Genomic DNA, 20,492 nt, shown 5'->3' on the forward strand with positions numbered 1-20,492 from the left:
AAGACTAGTTGGAAAACTTATATATTTGTCTCACACCCGACTTGACATTGACTTCTTTATCAGTATGGTGAGTCAATTCATGAACAATCCCAATGAAGAACATATGGAGGTAGTTTATAGAATCCTACGATATCTGAAGCTAACACCAGGTAAAGAATTATTTTTTGAAAAGAATCAAAGAAGAGATATTGAAGTTTTCAGTGATGCAGATTGGGCAGGATCAATACATGATCAAAGGTCAACTTCTGGGTACTACACATACGTGTGGGGAAACCTAGTTACATGGCGAAGTAAAAAGCAATCAGTTGTGTCAAGAAGCAGCACAAAAATTGAATTCAAGGCAATGGTACACGACATCTATGAAGGAATATGGCTAAGAAGGCTTTTAAAGGAATTAAAGATTTCAGGTGAAGAACCCATGAAGATGTTTTGTGACAATCAGTCAGCCATCAGCATTGCAAAAAACCCATTGCATCATGATAGAACAAAACACATGGAGATTGATCAACATTTCATAAAATAAAAAATAGAGGAAGGTATAATCAAGATGTTGTGTGTGCCTACATGTCTCCAAACAACCGATATCCTTACCAAGGCTCTGCCAAGAAAGAATTTTGATAATCTAAGTTCCAAGCTAGGCTTAATCAATGTTTACAGCCCAACTTGAGGGGGAGTGTAGAATTATTAGATATCTGTCAGCCTTTATTAGAGGCTTTAGGAGATTTATAGCTAACAAATTAGTTGATTTGTTAGCTATTTTTGGTTCCATGATTTTAGGGGATTTGGGTAGCATGTTACCCAACTTTGTAGATAGTCTTTCCTATTTTACTGCTTTCCATTTTAAATAGGATATTCTATTTTCAGTAGGTTGTAAATATCCCTAGTAATTAGAAAGAATTATCATCTATTTAAAGGGAATGTAATCTTTTTCATAAGAAAGTGGAATATTCAATTTTATTTTCCACATTTCAACACTAATAAAATCATATTTGGTTCTACTAATGAACTGTTGTGTAAACAATTTTCTCAATTTATGCAGGAAGAATTTGAGATGAGCTTCGTAGGAGAGCTCAATTATTTTCTTAGGTTGCAAATTAATAAGAGTGGAAAAAAAATATTTTTATAAGCCAATTGGTACTTCAATGATTATATCACTAAAACTGGATTCGGATGAAAAGGGTAAACATGTTGACAAAAGGCTATATCACAATACGATTTCTTCTTGTGACTAACCTTGTGCAACCAAACAAAATTTGTTTCTAATGATGTTCTAGATTCATCCAATTTTTAGAACTGCAGGGGGGAGAGTCTAGAGAATTTCCAATCACAATAGGTGTACACCAAGGTTCTATTTTGAGGCCTTATCTATTTGCTTTAGTGATTGATTAATTGAGAGAAATATCCAAAAGAAGATCCCCATGGTGTATGTTGTTTGCAAATGATATTGTTTGATTGATGAAAGTAGTAGCAGGTTAGAATCTAAGTTAGAACTTTGGAGAACAACCTTAGAGTCTAGAGGTTTTAGGACAAGTAGAAACAAGAGTGGACATATGAAGTGTAATCTCAGCCATGTAAGGAAGAATATTGAGATAAGAATAAATTTGATAATCAAGAAATCAACAACAGTAGTAGATTTCGATAACTTGAATCTATTATGCAAGTAGAAGGAGAAATTAAAGAGGATGAACTACATAGAGTTAAAGCAGGCTGGGTAAAATGGAGAAGTGCTTTAGGCATGTTTTGTGATGGTTGGATACTACTGAAATTGAAGGGAAAGTTCTATAGGACAGCTACAAGACCAGCCATGCTATATGGATCAAAATGCTAAGCAACTAAGAAACAACATATTCAAAAAGTAAAAGTTTCCGAAATGCAAATGCTAGGATGGATGGGTGGTAAAACATTAAGGGATAAATTAATGAATGAACGTACTCGCAACAAGCTAGAAATAGCACTGTGAATATAAGATAAGGGAGGGGTGACTTAGATGGTTTGTGCATTTGAAACGAAGGCCAAGTAGTGTACTAGTGAGGAGGAGTGAGCTAGCTATTATTAATGGTGTTGGAAGAGGTAGGGTAAGACATAAAATAATTTTGAATGAGGTTATGAGGAAGGATTTAACAACTCTTAAGTGAGTTGAGGAAAATGCCCTTGATTGCGTGAATTGGTAAAGAAATGTAAAGAATTTCTTAACTTATGCAGGAAAAATTTGAAATGAGCTATCTAGGAGAGCTCAATTATTTTCTTGGACTACAAGTTAAATAGTATAAAAAAGTGTTTTCTAAAGCCAAACCAAGTACACCCATGAATTACTAAGAAAATACAAGACATAATTTTCAAAGGTAATTGGTACTTCAATGATAGCATCACTGAAATTGGATTTGAATGAAAAAGGTAACCTAGATGGCAATAAGCTATATCATGGTATGATGGGTTCTTTCTTATACTCATGGTCTTAAATTTCACCGAAATTGTTTAAATTTCGTCGAAATTTCCGATTTCCGTCACCCTTGAAATTGAAATGGCTGTCGATTTCCGTCTTGCATAATTTTCGACGAAATCTCAACGAATCATCCAAAATTTAACGAAATCTCAAAATTTTAGCGAAACTTGTCGAAATTTTAACCATATGATGAAATTTCGTCAAAATTCAAATGAAAAATTTAGGAGTGAAGTGAAATTTCTATCTTAATTTATTTCATTTATTTTATCGAAACAAAAGATTATTACAAATGCTTTTGAAATTATATGAAAAAATCAACTTACAATAAAATTTTATTTAACCATTCATGTCTAAATTATCATTATTTGTATACTAAATAATATTTAAATGATTTATGAATTTCATTTGTATTAACTTAATATGTTTAATGTACATTGTCTTACAAATTTGTATGCTACACATACTATTTTACAACTTTTCCACCTCATACAAAACATAGATATATTTAATTTGTAATATATTACTCCTAAGACTTATATTATCATGTTTGCTAACCATTTCTAAAGCTTCACAAAGAATTCCATGTTTTACTACTAATTTCTGTTATTTTCTCAAATCAAAATCGAAATTTTTGTCGAAATTTCCGTACTTTTGGAACTTCGAAATTTGAGTCGAAAATGAAATTTAAGACCTTGCTTATACTTACGTCCTAGTAGGCCTGACATTCAATATAGTGTGTGTTTGTGTGCTTGCTTTCAATCCAATCCAAAGGAATCCCATCTTATAGTTGTAAATAAAATTTTTAGATATTTGCTTAGAACACAAAGATTTAGGATCGTGGTATCATAAATTCAATAAATTCAACCTTTTGGGATATTTAAATGCTAATTTTGGAGTTGCAAAATTGATAGAAAGAGTACTAATGGTATTTCTCAACATGGTCTTGAGTTTCTATGAAATTGTCGAAATTTCCGTTTTCCATCACCCTCGAAATTGAAATGGCAGTCGATTTCCATCTTACATAATTTCCATCGAAATTTCAACGAACCATCAGAAATTATCAAAATCTCCAAATTTTAGCAAAAATTGTTGAAATCTTAACCATACAATAAAATTTCCATGGAATTCAAATGTGAGATTTAGATGCAGAAGAAATTTCTCTCTTAATTTATCTCAATTTTTTTTTTTATAGAAACAAAATATTACTACAAGTGTGTTTGAAGTTACATGAAAAACTAATTTACAAAAACATTTTATTTAAACATTCATTTATAAATAATCTGTTTGTAAAATAAATTATATTAAATTGATTTATTAGTTTCATTTATATTAACTAAATATGTTCAATACACATATTAATTACAAATATGTTTAATACATAGTATATTACAACCAATGCATCTCATATAGTTTTGGAGAATGAGACTAGGAACAAGGGTTTCAGAGAATCATTTTGGATTTATGCTTGGGAGATTAACAAAAGAAGCTTTTTCTTTTAAAGAGACTAATGGAAAAGTTTAGAGAATAGAAAAAGGATTTGCCTGTGATTTTTATTGACCTAGAGAAAACACGTGTTAGAGTACCTAGGGAAGTTCTTGGTGGGTTTTGGAAAAGAAGAGTGTATGCAATAAATATACTAACGTCATTAAGGTAGGGTAGAGTAATGACTAGTGCTAGGACAATAGAAGAGGAATCGAGAGATTTTCCAATCACAACAGGTGTACATCAAGGTTCTAATTTGAGTCCACATTTTTTATTCTTGTGATTGATGAACTGAACAAGAATATCCAAAACAAGATCCCTTGATGTATTGTTTGTAGAAGATATTATCTTGATTGATGAAGGCAGGAGCGGAGTGGAATCTAAGTTAGACCTTAGGAGAACCGCTTTATAGACTAAAGATTTTAGGATAAGTAGGAATAAGACAAAATATATGAAATGTAATTTTTGTAATTACGGAGCAATAGTAGAGAGAAGATTAAACTTGATAATCAACAAAATTAATAGCACTAGTAGATTTTGATATCTTGGACCTATTATGCAAGTGGAAGGAGAAAATGAAGAGGATGTAATACTATAGTTAAAGCTAGTTGGGTAAGATGGTAGAGTGCATGAAGTATGTTGTGTGATTGTAGAATACTCTTAAAATTAAAAGGAAAGTTCTATATGACAGCTATATGGTCAACTATGTTAAAAAGTAAAAGTTGCTGAAATGTGTATGTTAAGGTAGACGAGTGATATAACATTAAAAGATAAATAAAGGAACAAGTATATACGCAATAAACTAGCCATTTCACTAGTTCAAAACAAGATAAGGGAAGGTTTGAACATTTGAAAGGCAAGCATAGTAGCACACCTGTGATGAGAAGTGAGTTATTTATTGTTTATGGCATGAGAAGGGGTAGGGGTAGGCCTAAAATAACTTGGCATGAGGTAGTGAGGAAGGATTTAATAACTCTTAATTTGGTAGAAAAATGCTCTCGATTGAGTGAAAGTGAATTGGCCGAAAAGGATTCGTGTAGCCGACCCCACCTAGTAAGACTTAAAGCTTTCTGTTGTTGCACCTCATACACAATATAAATGTATTTAATTTGTAATAAATTAGCCCTACGCTTAAATAACTGTGTCAATTAACCATTTCTAAAGTTTCATAAAATAATTTCATGCTTTACTACTAATTTCCATTATTTTTTCAAATCAAAATCAAAATTGACATTCAAATCGAAACTTTCGTACTTGTGGAGCTTTGAAATTTTAGTCAAAATCAAAATTTAAGAACTTGCTTGTCAATGTCTTGGTTTGTGTTTAATCTTTTGGTTTAGTAAGATGTAAAATTTTGTTGCTCGAAACACCACAAAAGTAAAATACGTAGCTGCCAATAGTTGTGCTAAAATATTATGAATGATAAACAGCTACATGAATATGGTTTGAAACTTAACTATGTTCCTATTTTGTGTGATAATGAGTGTTATTTGCATATATAGAAATCATAGCAATCACTCATGCAATAAACACATTGAAATTAGACAACACTTCTTACGTGAACATGTTGCTTGTTGCTAATGGAGATATTGTACTTGATTTATGTGCATTACAAAAAAACTAGTTCACTAAGGCTCTACCTAAGGCTCTACCTGAAGAAAAGTTTAATACATTAAGAGGTGAGCTTGGCAAGTGCTTTGTTAATGTTAAATTGTTGTTTCCTTCAAATGTATAGAAACTTTTGTCATAATCTGATCGAGGCGATTTCTATTTTGTGAAGAAAATTAAAATTCCCTTAAATGTATGCATGCTCCAAATTTTCAAATATCATATCTAAATTTATTAAAATAAAATGTTTTGATACTCTTAATTTTGGGAATGAAAAATCATCATTTTATTAAAATTTCAATTTCCTAACTTTTTATCTTGAAATAAAATCTTTTGTTTAATTTGTATATTTGTTTGATGATAAACATCCATTTGTTATTTTACCAAACAGCTTACCCCTTCTAGCATTTTCTATCATTCTTTTACCCCATGTGCATCTTCTCGATCATCTTAGAATGAAACCCTAACCCTAACCTCCACTGCCAACCTTAGCCACATGCAACGGGTCCAGTTTGCGAATTGCTCGATAATAAACATACATTTGTTATTCTTTTACCCTGTGCGCATCTTCTCGATCATCTTAGAATGAAACCCTAATCGTAACCTCCACTGCAATCTTAGCCATATGCAATGGGTCCCACATTTTATGGTGACAGATGAATATCTAATGAATTGAGGCCATGTGTGGTGGTCAGCCTGCCCCAAAAACATATCAACTCTCCCATTGAAATGTTTGATGAAGATCTCAAGGAATATTGCAAGAACTAACTAGAGTCTTATCGCATCAAACAAAGGTAAGACAACTCCAAAGGCATGGCATAGAGACGCTGCTCTCACACCTCATCCTTCAAGTTTCTTCCCACCTCTTCTACTTTATTCTCCAATTACTACTAGACATTGCTTTAACACCTAATTTGCTCATCGCAAGTTCCTTGATCTAGAAATGTAGACTTGAACTTCTTTGAATCCAAAGGCTTTAACATCAAATCTTTAGTTGATCATTAGGATTAGACAACCTTTGCTTGTATTTCTCATCCAATATGCCTAACCTGGTTAGTTGTTCTATGCAAATTTGATAGTTATTGTTTGTGCTTTCAAAACCTTATTCACATCATCAAGTGTCCCACCCATTCCGATGAACTCTATATTTACTTTCTATCACCTTGCGTCATTGGGAATTAACCTTTCAGGAACCTCCACAACCAGTTTCCAATTAGAGAGATGTTTGTAGAAAATACATAGCCAAGGCCCAACCTTCCAGTTTGGACCTTCTACCAATCTCCCAACTAGCCAAGTGATTTCTCCCATTCTCCCCAAAACACCATTGCGATTCTTTATACTCCCCATATTCTCACGCTAAGTTTGTTATTTCTTTCATTATTATTATAATTTTTAGCCTGTAATTGTGGTGTTTCATCCTAGAAAAATTCTCAATTTAGTTCTTGGTACTACACTACTACCATCATTTATCCTGTGACAATATAATGAATAAGTAAACATAATAGTAATTCTACTGATATATAATGAGTCGACAAGCTAATACAATATATAACAATTGCAATTTACATTTTCTTAACTAAATGAACAATACTAAGCCAATGCCCTTTAATAGATTTATCATACTCTATATAGTACATACCGCTGAAAATAATGGGGAGAATTCCTTTGCAGATTCCAAACACATCTCTTCAAATTTCAATATAGCCTCAATCTGTATCACACTCAAGTATTTAGAGAGTTGATTAGTCAGCATTGAGAATTTATTCCAAACACACTTACATTGGCCCAACATTGTATACATCTATTTTACACGAAAGTTATATGGATCACGGATATATTGAATCAATGATCTAGCACATCTTAGCCTCTTAGGCTACACGAATGCAAATTGCAGTACCATAGCCTTAGAATATGCCATAGGGAAACAAGCTATGTAAATCAGTTCAAAAAACATTTACAATCCATATAGTGAATTGATTTATGAGAATTAAAATTATAAGCTATGAAAAAATAAACCATTCAGTAACATTGTTAATAACGTGCACATAAATTATTAGATTGTTTGATGGATGAAAAGCATGGAGAACATTGATCAAGATGGATCAAGCCATTTTAATCCACCCAAGCACCCTAAACCCAACAATTCATTTTTTCAACTTCCCCGACAATTTCAAAATTTCAAGCAATGTAACTCATTGGAAACACCACTAATCTTCAAATTAGTTAAGAACATACTATCAAGAATTAATTTCTCTGTCATCGTGAAATAAAAATTGAGTGAGTGCACATTAAATTAATTATGATGCAAGGATTAACTCGCTTCCCTGCTTCAATAATAGATAGCTAAGAATAAGCTGAAATTATCAAATACTGAGTTATTAGGGTTCCTCCTGCCATGGCTGCCTTTGTTCTGGCTGAAAACGGAAAACAAGCTAGAGGCATTCCTTCCCATACTTTGCTTAGGCACACTTCCACAAGACTCAAAACTTCACCCAACTCAGCCTCACTTTGGAAAAAGTTAGCTCAGTTGGCCAGATTTGAGTTTGAATGTCTCATGCTTCAATTTTGCTAACATAAAACTTCACTCGTCGTGAAACTCAAAATTCAAGGATGTCATGAAACTCAAATAAAGGGAGAGAACTATCTTTGAAATGGTCTTTTGTTTTAGCCAGCACCTCAACATGATATCAGAGCAAGATTCAACCTAAACCCTACCAACAAACAAAATCCTAAATTTGATCATCCTATGAAATCTGCCATTATAGGAGGATCAACTGCACCTCTAGAGCTTAGAAACCAGTTCAGTGACTCGAAAATTCAGCAGTCATTGAAAACATCATGGCCATCGCTACCCCTCTTAGAATCTAATGAACCTCTCCATATTTCACAAACCAACCAGATATATAGTCACAAAACCCTCCGATCTATAGGTCTATGAAATATCATCCGCAGACGAGTCCCCATTCGCCTCCACATGCCAGCGAACTTCAGCAGCTCTGACCCCACAAACTGGTACATGCGACTTCTTCCCAGCCTGATTTTTCTGCAATTTCTTCCAGAATGATTTCGATCACCCACTCATGGCAATCATTAGCTGTTATTCAATAATATTAAGGCCATCAGTGAGTCTCTTAGGGCAGTGGCAATGCTTGTATGTTGGTTTTTAGGGCTATAGAAGTTCTAAATCAACTTGTTGGTGACTCATTTGTGGTTGTTTTAGTGTTCACCTTGTTTATGGTTGTTCCGGCTGTTTAAGTTGTTTGTCATTGGTCTAGTTTGTGAGTGTTGGGAGGAAGCCCATGAATCCCAAGTGTATGTTCCTTCCATTAGTGCCACAGATAACACACGAAAAGTTGGATGGAAAGAATAATATTCAGTGTTCTAAAGCTGTTAAGATTTATTTGATAGACGTTGCCAATGCAGCCACCACAAATGGCATGCTTTTGGGCCCAAGCAGGGACTAGTGTAGTGTATGCATGTCAAAGGAAGGGTATTCCAAATTCCAGTCCTTTGGTTAAAGATTTAGTTGCCACTCGTCGTATAATAGATATACCTAATTTATTTTCTACTCTCCACTATTCTGAAAACTTACCTCATGTTACCCTTGCCGATGGGTGCACCTAATTTCCATTGAGAAATAGTGATAGTAAATCCCATCTTCATTTGTTTCTTTTCCTTTGGTTGTGTATTTCTAAGTTCTGTTTTCAATCCTATGCCAGTTAACAAGATTACCAAATCCATGAATTCTCCATTCTTTCCTCATTCTATGGTCATTCATGATTGAAAGACAAGGAATACGGTTGGCGAAGGGAATGAAGCAGGTGGAATTTGCCACTTTAAGCCTCTATTTCCTTCTATTGCCTACACTACTATTGCCACACTACCCCAAATCCATTGTTGCCTAAATCATCTTTCAGGATTTGAAGATGAGGAATACGGTTGGCAAAAGGGCATGAAGTAGGTGGACTTTACCACTCCAAGCCGCTATTTCCTTCTATTGCCTACACTGCTACTGCCACACTACCCCAAATCTATTGTTGCCTGAATCATCCTTCCTTGAAAAAGTTAAACTAGTTCCTACTTTGAGTCCTGTGTGTCTATTCTTGAGTACGAGTCTTATAGTTGGGAAAGCATCATTGTGTTCCTTTTGCTTCCTGCATTAATAAAAAGGCAGCAAGCCCTTTTGTGTTAGTCTATTCAAATGTCCTAGTCGAGTTGTGTCCAAGTAGGGTTTCTGATACTCTGTAACTTTCGTTGATCATAATTCAAGGATGACTTGGCTCTATGTAACAAAAGATCATTATAAGTTATTTCATATCCTTTGTGCCTTTTGTTCTAAAATAAGGACTTAGGTTTGGGAGTTTATATACTTCAGAGTGATGATGCTAAAGAGTACTTTTTAGTACCCAATTCAATACTTATATGAACAGTTTGCTATTGTTAATCATTCATCGGGTGCCCATACTCCACAACCAAATGGGGTTGCAAGGAGGAAAAATGGGCATACCCTTAAAATCAATAGTACCTTACTTTATCAAATGCAAAGTGTTTTGGAGTGATGCTATGCTCACTACCTACTACCTTATCAACAAAATGGCAATCCTCTGTTCCTACTCCATTACCCCTCTATTCTCTTTACTTCCTTATATATCTAGGTGTGCCCTTTGTTCATCAGTTAAACCCTAGGCTAGAAAAGTTGGATCCTCATGCTAAAAAATGTCTTTGTTATAGTCATACACTGCATGATTTTTGTTTCTGCCGATGCTACCTTCATTGAGTCTACACCATACTATTCTCAATCTATGAGTGCTTAAGAATTCAATGAGTCTCTTCCTCTGCCTAATCTTCCAGATTCCTGTTTGTTGCCTCTGCGCAATTATCCACCCGTGTCTCCCTATAGTTTGAGTCCCCATCTCCTAGATCGTCCTAATTTGCAAGTGTATTCAAAACAGCAACTCAAGGGAAGAGAGTCCCCTCCAGCCTTTACTGTTATACATTTGGTTTCTATTAATGGTTCTTAAAATCATTTAGCATTATTAGTATGTATTAGAGTTATGCAAGTGTGAGTTAGTAAGGGTATTAGGGTCATTACTATTGTACTTGACATATATTATACATAGAGGGCGAGACCTACGATTGATGTTAAGTCTTCTATTTTACCCAAATATTCAACTTGATATCAGAGCATGATTTTGAGACCCAAACCCTAATTTTTTCACGACCACCATCAAAACTGAAGCCTAAGACCCAAAATCTGCTGCATATCTACCATCATAGAAGAATTGCCAGCAACACTATAGTCCTAGAAAACAGGCAGCTGCAACCGGAAGTCAGACCAGTTACTAGAAATTTCCTGGGCAACACTGCCAATTCAGGAACACAAAATCAAACTATAGATTTTGCAAAAACACCAATCACCCAGAGACACTACCAATCTGTCCTCCAGTGAAAACCCATCTCCAGACAGTGCGCCACATGCCCTCACACGCCAGGTCGAAGGCTGCCAAGGCCAACCCCACATGCTGATGTATGAAGCCAATTTCAGGCATGTTTTTGCCCTGAATTCATCCAGCAGTAATTAAATCCCTCTATAAACATATTAGTGAAGTTCTTCGTGTTGTTTTTTGTCCAAAGGCCTCACCTTTTTTAATTGCTAATGTGTGGCACCCGAGGAATGGTTGTTTGATGCTTCACAAAGCTGTTTGTCAATGGTTATTGAGTTTATTAAGCCTGAAAAGGTGGTATTTGCTGTGTTTTTCATTTGTAAATTATGTGCTTGTGGTTTGCATTACTTCCCAGCCATCTTTTTCTAATTTTTTTACCTCCAGAATGTTCTGATTCTTTCCATAGATCATAATATCAAGCTGTTGGGCATGTGTTTTGCTCAGAGATCCAATCTTTTTTACCGTACACTTGTGGTAATCCATTAGTTGTTGTTCAGTGTTAGTAAAGGGCATTGGGGAGTCTCTTGGAGTAGTGGCAGTGTTCATAAGCTGTTTTTGTAAGGCTGTGGGGCCTGTGGCAGTGTCATATCAGTTAGTTCGTGACTTGTCAATCATAGTTTCGGTGGTTCACCTTGTGCATGGTTGTCTGGGAGCAGTTTTTCTTTTTTTGTGGTGGGGGGCGGGAGTGGCTGTTGAAGCCTTATGGGTTTAGTTGTGACTCATATGTGGTTGGTCACCTTGTTCATCATCACTCCAATTCTTCTGGTGGTGTGAGTTGGTTTCTTGAGGCTGTGTCTAAGTTTCTTGATGTTATGGCAGCTTTGTGTTGATTTAGCTATGACTTGTTTGTGATGGGTCACCCTGTTCATGGTTGCTCCAATTGTTCCAGTGTGGTGTGTTGGTATCTTTCCCACTAGTCCTTGGGTTATTGATTCTGCGGCCATTGATAGGTGCAACCAACTTCTTTTCCGCCCTCTAGCATCATAAAAATCATCCTCAAGTTACCCTTTCTTATGGGTCCGCTATTGTAGCTAAGGGGAAAGGAACAGTAAATCCAACTCCCTTCATCTCTCTTTCTTCTGTCTTATACATTCCTAAATCCCCTTTCAATCTCATGTCAGCTAGTAAGCTTAGAAAGCCACTAAATTGTTCTTCTTTTCCAATTTTTTTGGTTATTCAAGACCTAAATACTAGGAAGACACAGGACGTGAAGCTCATGTACTATACTACTTTGAGTCGCTCTCCTCTCATTGCTTGCACAACCGCTGCTACACCATTTCAAAACCAGTCACCTTTGTTAATGGAGATAATTCAGGCAATTAGGCTGTAAATAATGCTGACTAGGCTGTAAATAATGCTGAAAATCTGGCAGCATTTAAGTGCTGAAAATCAGCCAATTAGGCTGTAAATAATGCTGAAAATCTGACAGCACTTAGGTGCTAAAAATCAGGCAACAACCATGTAAATCTCTTCTATATAATGTAAGGAAACCTTATGGAAAGGGTATTCAGACCAAAATTAACATGGTATCAGAGCCCCTCTTCTGATTCCATCGTTTTGGTCTAAATCACTGGGTGCGATTTTCATCGCTATCTTTTTTTTTTTTTTTTCCTCGGTTTCAGCAAGTTCTTTCTTGCTTTTCATGAGCTTCAGCCTTCTCTGTGGTGTCCACTTTGGTGGTTTTGAGTTTTGCTTGGGGCTGCTAAAATTTATTAGTTGCGCACGCTGTCCTTTGTTGTGGGCTACAGTACTCATCTCAGTGTTTTTCTCGTTGCAGCTGTGCATCTTTGTCACTGTGGCAGTTTCTGTCGTGGTCAGCAGCTTCGACTCCTGGTGTGAACGATGAAGGTGCTGTGTTTCTTCCTCTGCTGTGTCATTTTTCACACAGGGCAGGTATTTCAAGTTAGGCTTCTGTGTTTGATCTGGGCCATCCATGTTTGATCTGGGTTTTTTATTTCTGCTGGGCTTTTGTAATCTGGTTGTCTGTGGACCTCTTATTATTTGGATTTGGACCTGATTTGAGTTAGACTTGCCGTTTATTTGGTTGATTGCTAGGGATTATTTTTTTTAAGTGCCTTTCATCATGTCTATTAAAAAGACTATTGTTCAATTTACTGGAAAGAATTTCTCTACGTGGGAATAACAATTTAAAATGTTCTTGAAGGGGAACAAATTATCAAATCATATTGATAGTTCTGCTCAAGTTCCCATTAATGAAAAGGAATTTGCACAATGGGAGGTCAAGGATGCTAGGGTGATCTCTTGGCTGTTGGGGATGATCAAGTCTCATCTTGTGACCAATCTTCGCTGTTTTACTATGGCTCAGGCTATGTGGGATTACCTCCACTGTATTTACCACCAAGATCACAATGCTTGGAAGTTCCAATTGGAGTTGGAAATTAGTTATTACAGTCAAAGTAATTTACCTATTGAACAATTTTATTATGGTTTTATTAATCTTTGGAACAAGTATTCTGCTATTGTTCATGCTAAGGTTCCCCCTACGGAACTCACGACTCTTCAAGCGGTTAATCCTGAGAGTCAATGCGATCAGTTTTTGATGAAAGTTCGACCTGAATTTGAGCCTGTTTGAGCCATTTTATTGATCCGTAATTCGTTTCCTTCACTGGATATTTGTTTGGGAGATTTATTGCGTGAAGAACAGCAATTATCCACTCAAATGGGTATGAATTCTGATAAGGTATTTTCTAAGGCTGTGAATGTAGCATATGCGACACAAGGGAGAGGGAGGAACAAGTTGCAGCGTTTTAGTTGCAAAAAGTTTGGTCATATTTCTTGTGACTGTCTTAACAAAGTTTGTAACTACTGCAAGAAAGAAGGCCATATCATCAAAGCCTTTCGAGTGCAGCCTCAAAATCGCCAATCCCAAGCTTTTCAAGCTATTGTTCAGTCCTCTTCTTCTTCTTTTGCACCACCCACTGTAAACTCTAACTTGTCTGTTCTCACACCAGCAATGATCCAACATATGATTGTGTCTGCTTTTACAGCCTTAGGCTGCAAGGTAAGGCTACTAACTTAACTTCTTGGATTGTTGATTTGGGCACTTCTAATCACATGTCAGGTGATATGATGGGTCTCCATGGTGTTTGTAAGTATAGGGGCACACAAAATTTTCAGATTGCGGATGGTAGTACTCTTCCAATTCCTGTTGTTGGTAATTTGGGCTCTTCATTTCACGATGTTTTTGTCTCTTCTGGATAGTCTAACAATTCGATTTCGGTTGGACAATTGGTAGATAATAACTGTGATGTTCATTTTTCTCGTGGCGGTTGTCTTGTGCAGGATCAGGTGTTGGGGATGGTAATCGCGAAGGGGCCTAAAGTGGGACGTTTATTCCCTTTATAGTTTTCTATTCCTAATGTTGTTTCCCTTGCTTGTACGGCTACTGCCAATAATAATGAAGTTTGGCATAAGAAATTGGGTCATCCTAATTCTGTTGTCTAGGCTCATCTTATGAAACATGGTTTTTTGGCAATAAAGATTCCTTTTCTTCTTCTCCTGTATATTTTATTTGTGCTACTTGTCGTCTTGTTAAAAGTAAAACTTTACCTTTTCCTGCGCATGGTAGTCGTGGTTCTAATTGCTTTATGATTGTGCATACTGATGTTTGGGGTGTGAGTCCTGTTATTTCTCATGCTCAGTATCGTTATTTTGTGATGTTTATTGATGCTCATAGTCGAATCACTTGGATATAATTTCTCCGCTCTAAAGCTGACGTGTTTTCTGCCTTTCAAAAATTTGTTGCGTTTGTCTAGACACAGTTCAGTACTTGTATCAAAACTTCATGCTTCGACTCATGGGGGGAGTACATGTCTCATTCTTTTCAGAATTTTCTTCAGCAAAAGGGGATCATTTCCCAGCAACCTTGTCCTTATAACCCTCAACAAAATGGAGTCACTGAGCGTGAGAATTGTAGTCTCTTAGATGTCATTCGTACTTTGTTGATTGATTCTTTTGTACCTTCTAAGTTCTGGGTAGAAGCATTATCTACTGCAGTCTATTTGATCAATCGTTTGCCTATTGCCACTCTAAAAAGCTAACTATACACATATAGAATTCAAGTCATTAAACATGTTTTCCCACACTCCCCCTCAAGCTAGCGAATGGGTATTTTCCATTCCCAGCTTGGACACAATCTTCTGAAACACTGGACTACTTAACCCCTTGGTAAGTACGTCAGCAAGTTGGCCATGTGTAGACACATAAGGTGTACAAATCAATCCACTCTCCAACTTTTCTTTGATGAAGTGTATCAATTTCAATGTGCTTTGTTCGATCATGTTGTATAGGATTATGAGCTATGCTGATTGCGAACCTATTATCATAATAGAGTCTCATTGGACCATCCCACTTAATCTTCATGTCTTCTAAGATAATCTTCAACCAAAGTAGTTCACATACACCCTGAACCATTGCTCGGAATTTTGCCTCTGCACTAGATCGAGCAACCCCATTTTGTTTCTTACGCCTGCACGTCACAAGATTTCAGCCAAGAAAGGTGCAATATCAAGAGGTCGACCTCCTATCAACAACCGACCTAGCATAATCGGCATCCATGTATGCCTCGAGAACTAAGCTTCTGTTCCTTTTATACAGAATACCTTTTCTAGGTGTCCCTTTGAGATATTGCAACACTCGGTGAGTTTCCTGCAAATGGACTTCCTTCGAGCTATGCATAAATTAACTAATCACACTCACTGCATAAGCTATATCTGGTCGTGTGTGAGACAGATAAATGAGTCTTCCAACCAGGCGTTGGTACATTTCTTTATCTACTGCAGCATCCTCCTTTGTCTTTCTAAGTCTAAGGTTAGAATCTATTGGAGTACTTGCTGGTTTGCACGCCGTCTTGCCGGTTTCTTTGAGGAGATCCGTAACATACTTCTGCTGAGATATAAAAATGCCCTATCTAGAGTGAGCCACCTCGATCCCAAGAAAATATTTCAGCCTCCCTAACGCCTTTATCTCAAACTCCTTAGCCAAACACTGACTCAAAATCTGTCGCTCCTTACCATCATCCACTGTCACTATTATATCCACGACATATACCAAGAGGGTTGTGACTCCCCCTGAAGGAGAGTGTTTAATGAACAATTTATGATCCCCTTGGCTCTGTCTATATCCCATGGCCATCATAACTCTTGCAAACCTTCCAAACCAAGCTCGTGGCGATTGTTTAAGACTGTACAAGGCTTTCTTCAACTTGCACACAATATGAGCAGCCAAATTATTCCCATAACCTGGCGGGACTTCCATACAAATTTCTTCCTCTAGCTCTCCATGCAAAAATGCATTCTTGACATCAAACTGCTGCAAGTCCCAACAATAATTAGCTGCTAGAGACAACAAGATTCTAGAAGTGTTCATCTTCGCAACTGAAGCAAAAGTCTCTACGTAGTCAATTCCATAGGTTTGAGTATAACCTTTGGCCACTAACCTTGCCTTGTATCTCTCTATTGATCCATTTGTTTTATACTTCATAGTGTAAACCCATTTACACCCCACAGGTTTCTTTCCTGCCGGCAATTTAACCAACTCCCATGTTTTGTTTTTTTTCAATGCCTCCATCTCCACATTCATAGCTTGTTTCCTTTTCTCACTGGTAAAGTCTCAGAAAAGGTGGTAGGGATGACAATGGTGTTTAAGCTAACAAGGAAGGACCTATGGGATGGTGAAAATTTTTTGAAGGACAAGAAATGTGAGTGAGGATATAAAGGTTGTTTTGTGCACTCTCTAGTTCCTTTTCTAACAGCAATGGGAAGATCTTGGTCATTAACCTAAGCTTCGGTTTCAGCTTGCAATGAAGGATTAGAAATTGTTACCTCATTCTTAGGTTCCGAGTTGGAGTTTAGGACTTGCACAAATTCAGGGACAGCCACCATCCTCCTTGAAAACATTTTGCCAAATCTCACATTCTCAAGGGCAAAATCAGTTTTTTTCTGGGGAATTTCAGCACGGGTTTGGACATATAATTTGGCACAGGATTTAGCACAGGCTCAGACACGAACTTAGACATAGATTTGGCACAAGAGAACAAGAAACTAGCTTAGATTCGGGAAGTGACAGTAGATCAAGTAAAACATCCCTATCCTTATCTTCCATTGTTCAACTCTCCCCATGAAGATAAGGAGTGGTGAAATAGGACTTTTGTTCATTGAAATTAACATCCGCTGAGACATAGAACTTCTTAGATGGAGGATGATAACATTTATATTCCTTCCGAGTCGAAGAATAACTCACAAAGACACATTTTAACGCCCTCAGATCTAGCTTTCCCCTACTTTGACTATGAATATGAACAAATGACACGCACCTGAATATCCTAGGGACAAGATTATTTATAGTGTGTAGGTAAGGATAGAATGTTGAGAGCATTTCCATTGGACTTCTGAATCCCCAAGGCTCTAGAAGGCAAACGATTTATAAGATGCGCGGCTATAAGAACTGCTTCCCCCCAAAAAGATTTAGGCACATTTTTCTGGAACATGAAAGCTCAAGTTGACTCAAGAAGGTGATCATTTTTCCTTTCTACTACACCATTTTGTGTTGTGGGTTATTGACACAATGGCTCATGTACCATCCCTTCCTTCTAAAAGTATGAAGTTAAGACTTGACTGAAATAATCCCTAGCATTATCCGATTTAAGCAAGAAAAGCCAACTAACACAAGTACAATCATTTATGAATGACACAAACTATCGTGCCCCAAAAACATTAGGAATATTGGAAGACCACAAATATCATTGTGAATGAGATAAAAAGGAATACAACTTCTTTTATTACTGACTGGAAAAGATACACGTTTGTGTTTAGCAAGTTCACACACTTCACAATGAAAATTCTCAACATTTAAACCTTTAAATAAAGAAGGAAACAGAATTTTAATGACACAAAATGACGGATATCCAAGTCAGCAATGGTGAAGCCAAATTTTCCCTTTATTGGACGAAAAATGCTCAGAAACAAAGAGTGAGATAATTTGCCCTTGGTAATGCTTGATTGACTCGGTGCTTCGAGGTAGTATAGTCCGTCCCGTTCTCTAGCATGCCCAATCATCCTCCCTGAATCCTCATCCTAAAATACACAATAACTATCGGTTGTGGCTATTTTCCTACTGCTTGGGCATGGCAAATATGTGAAAAAAACATTCGGTGAGTGGATCATATGATTGGTTGATCCTGAGTCCATGACCCAGGAGTTGGCAAAAGTTTCACCCAAGATATTTAATCCAATAGAGGTAGGAAACTCACCTGAATATGCCAATGAGCAAGTGCCGGAAGGTTTGTCAAGACTGCCAATAAGAGATCTCACCCTTTTGACCTCTTATTGGTTGAGAATGCCTAACTCCTGTCGTGCTGCTTCATTTTTGTGTACCACACCAACAAGAGCCTAACCATTGTTCCTTGGCTGCTCTCCTTTCTGTCCCCACTCTCGGCTTGGACGTTTTCCATGAAGTTTCCAACACCATTTACGAGTTTGGTGTGCCTTCTTACAACAAGTGCACCACAAGTTGTCCTTGTTATCACGGTTCTAGGCCTTTGCCTGACCAAGTCTCCCATTTTCAAAAACTAGTTCTCATTCCACATTTGTGACTAAATTATTGCCACCACTAGCCACCATAGCCGAGCTATCCAGGTTATATGGTTCAAGCATCAGCCCTCTTCTACTTTCCTCGCCTTGTATCAGTGCCACCACCTCATTAAAACACGGAACTTCCTGCTTGCCGAGAATTTGAATCCTCACTTGATCAAATTCTGGATTAAATCCAACAAAGAAATCATAGACTCTATCTTGCTCAATGAAATCCTTTAGAATAGCGGCATCTTCAGGACACTTGGCATATTCAATAACAGATTTACTCCTTTTTTTGTTGCAATCGTCTTCACCTTCACCTCATATACTTGAGACGCATCTCTAGCTTTTGAGTATGTATGTTGAACTACATCCCAAATATCCTTGGCAGTAGCCAAGAACATACAAGTGTCACTAATCTCAAAAATCATAGAATTCCATAGCCACACAATAATCATGCAATCGTCTTCATCCCAATGCTTCAAAACGAGGATCTCTTGGTTTTGGCCCCATACCCATGAGATGGCTGATTTTTCCCTTACCCTTTAGCACGGTGCGGACAAGTTGAAACCATTTGAGGTAGTTTTTTCCATTCAGCCTATATGCTTCCTGGAAATTTTGCAATTCCCCAGGTTGTTGGGATCGAACAATCTTCTCTGATTGTGCTATAGTGGTCGTCTCTACAACCTCCGACATTCTTCACGAACAATGATCTCTGGGTGATTAAGACCGATCACTCGAAACGGAAACCACTAGCAATGAAGGCTATCAAAGGTAGAAATAAGAACGGAAACTTCTCTAAGAAATTTCAGCAATGAAGGCTAAACAAAAAAAAAGTGCAAATACTTTTTTTTTTTTAACTAAAAAACAGGGTACAAAGAAGCAGCAGTATGGTCTCAGCAATGAAGGCTTGTGTGAAGAGGTTTTAATCCCAGAAAAGAGCTTTAGGCTCTGATACCATGACACAAACGGAGAAACACTTTGTAGAAGAATTTTCTTAATATTTTTTGAATAATACGCAAAAAGTTAGCTATATACATCAACCCTAGTAGCAGAAAAGGAAAATTAACTAGGTTGTATCAGATCCCATGATTTATGGGATATTCAAATAGAATAGGAAACTAACCAAATCAGCCTAATTCTAGGAATACAAGTTGTTACCTAAAATAGCTAACTATACACGTGAAGTCATTAAACAAGTTTTTCCACAAGATATAGTCCTACTCAGAAAGGATTTATTTGTTATGATGCTCATGCAAACAAATTCTGGATCTCCCAGAATGTGATTTTCTTCAATAATAAATATTTCTTTCAGCCTTAGGTAATTTCTGATACTCCTATTACTCTTCTTCCCGCTTCTGATGATGTGTCTTCTTCTATTGAGCGACCCTCCACCCGAGTTACCCATCCATTGGATTGGTATGGTTTTCTTCATACCTCGCTTACTGCCACTCTAGACATTGTTTCTGTTCCTCACTCATATACCCAGGCAGCCACCAAAGCATGTTGGCAACAAGCCATGCAAAAATAAATCCATGCTCTTCAAGATAATCACAGTTGGGATCTTGTGACTTGTCCCTCTAGTGTCAAACCTATTGCTTGTAAATGGGTGTACTTAGTCAAGTTTCGGTCTAATGGGTCATTGGACAGATATAAGGCACGTCTCGTGGCTCTTGGGAACCGGCAGGAGTATGGTATTGATTATGAAGAGACCTTTGCACATGTTGCCAAAATGACTACTGTGCAAATAATCCGGGCACTTTTTGGGTCGCAGGGGTGGTCTGTCCGACAGATGGATGTGAAGAATGCTTTTATACATAGGGATTTGAAGGAAGAAATCTCTATGTCTCCACCTCCCGGCATGTATTCTACACCTTCCTCAGAGGATATACGGCTATGCCGATCCTTGTACGGATTGAAACG

General features: G+C 37.0%; 1 protein-coding gene across 1 annotated transcript in view; it reads right to left on the minus strand.

Annotated features, from left to right (window-relative positions):
- LOC131153477 (uncharacterized) overlaps positions 1–20,492 on the minus strand; it is a 154,538-nt gene that overhangs the window by 17,510 nt on the left and 116,536 nt on the right. Inside the window, exon 13 of the mRNA XM_058105817.1 lies at positions 7,173–7,244. Within this exon, the coding sequence (XP_057961800.1) occupies positions 7,173–7,244 (72 nt within the window). The remainder of the gene's footprint in view (positions 1–7,172; positions 7,245–20,492) is intronic.

This window comes from Malania oleifera, chromosome 4, assembly GCF_029873635.1.
Source record: "Malania oleifera isolate guangnan ecotype guangnan chromosome 4, ASM2987363v1, whole genome shotgun sequence".
In the NCBI taxonomy this organism is placed as follows: Eukaryota; Viridiplantae; Streptophyta; class Magnoliopsida; order Santalales; family Ximeniaceae; genus Malania; species Malania oleifera.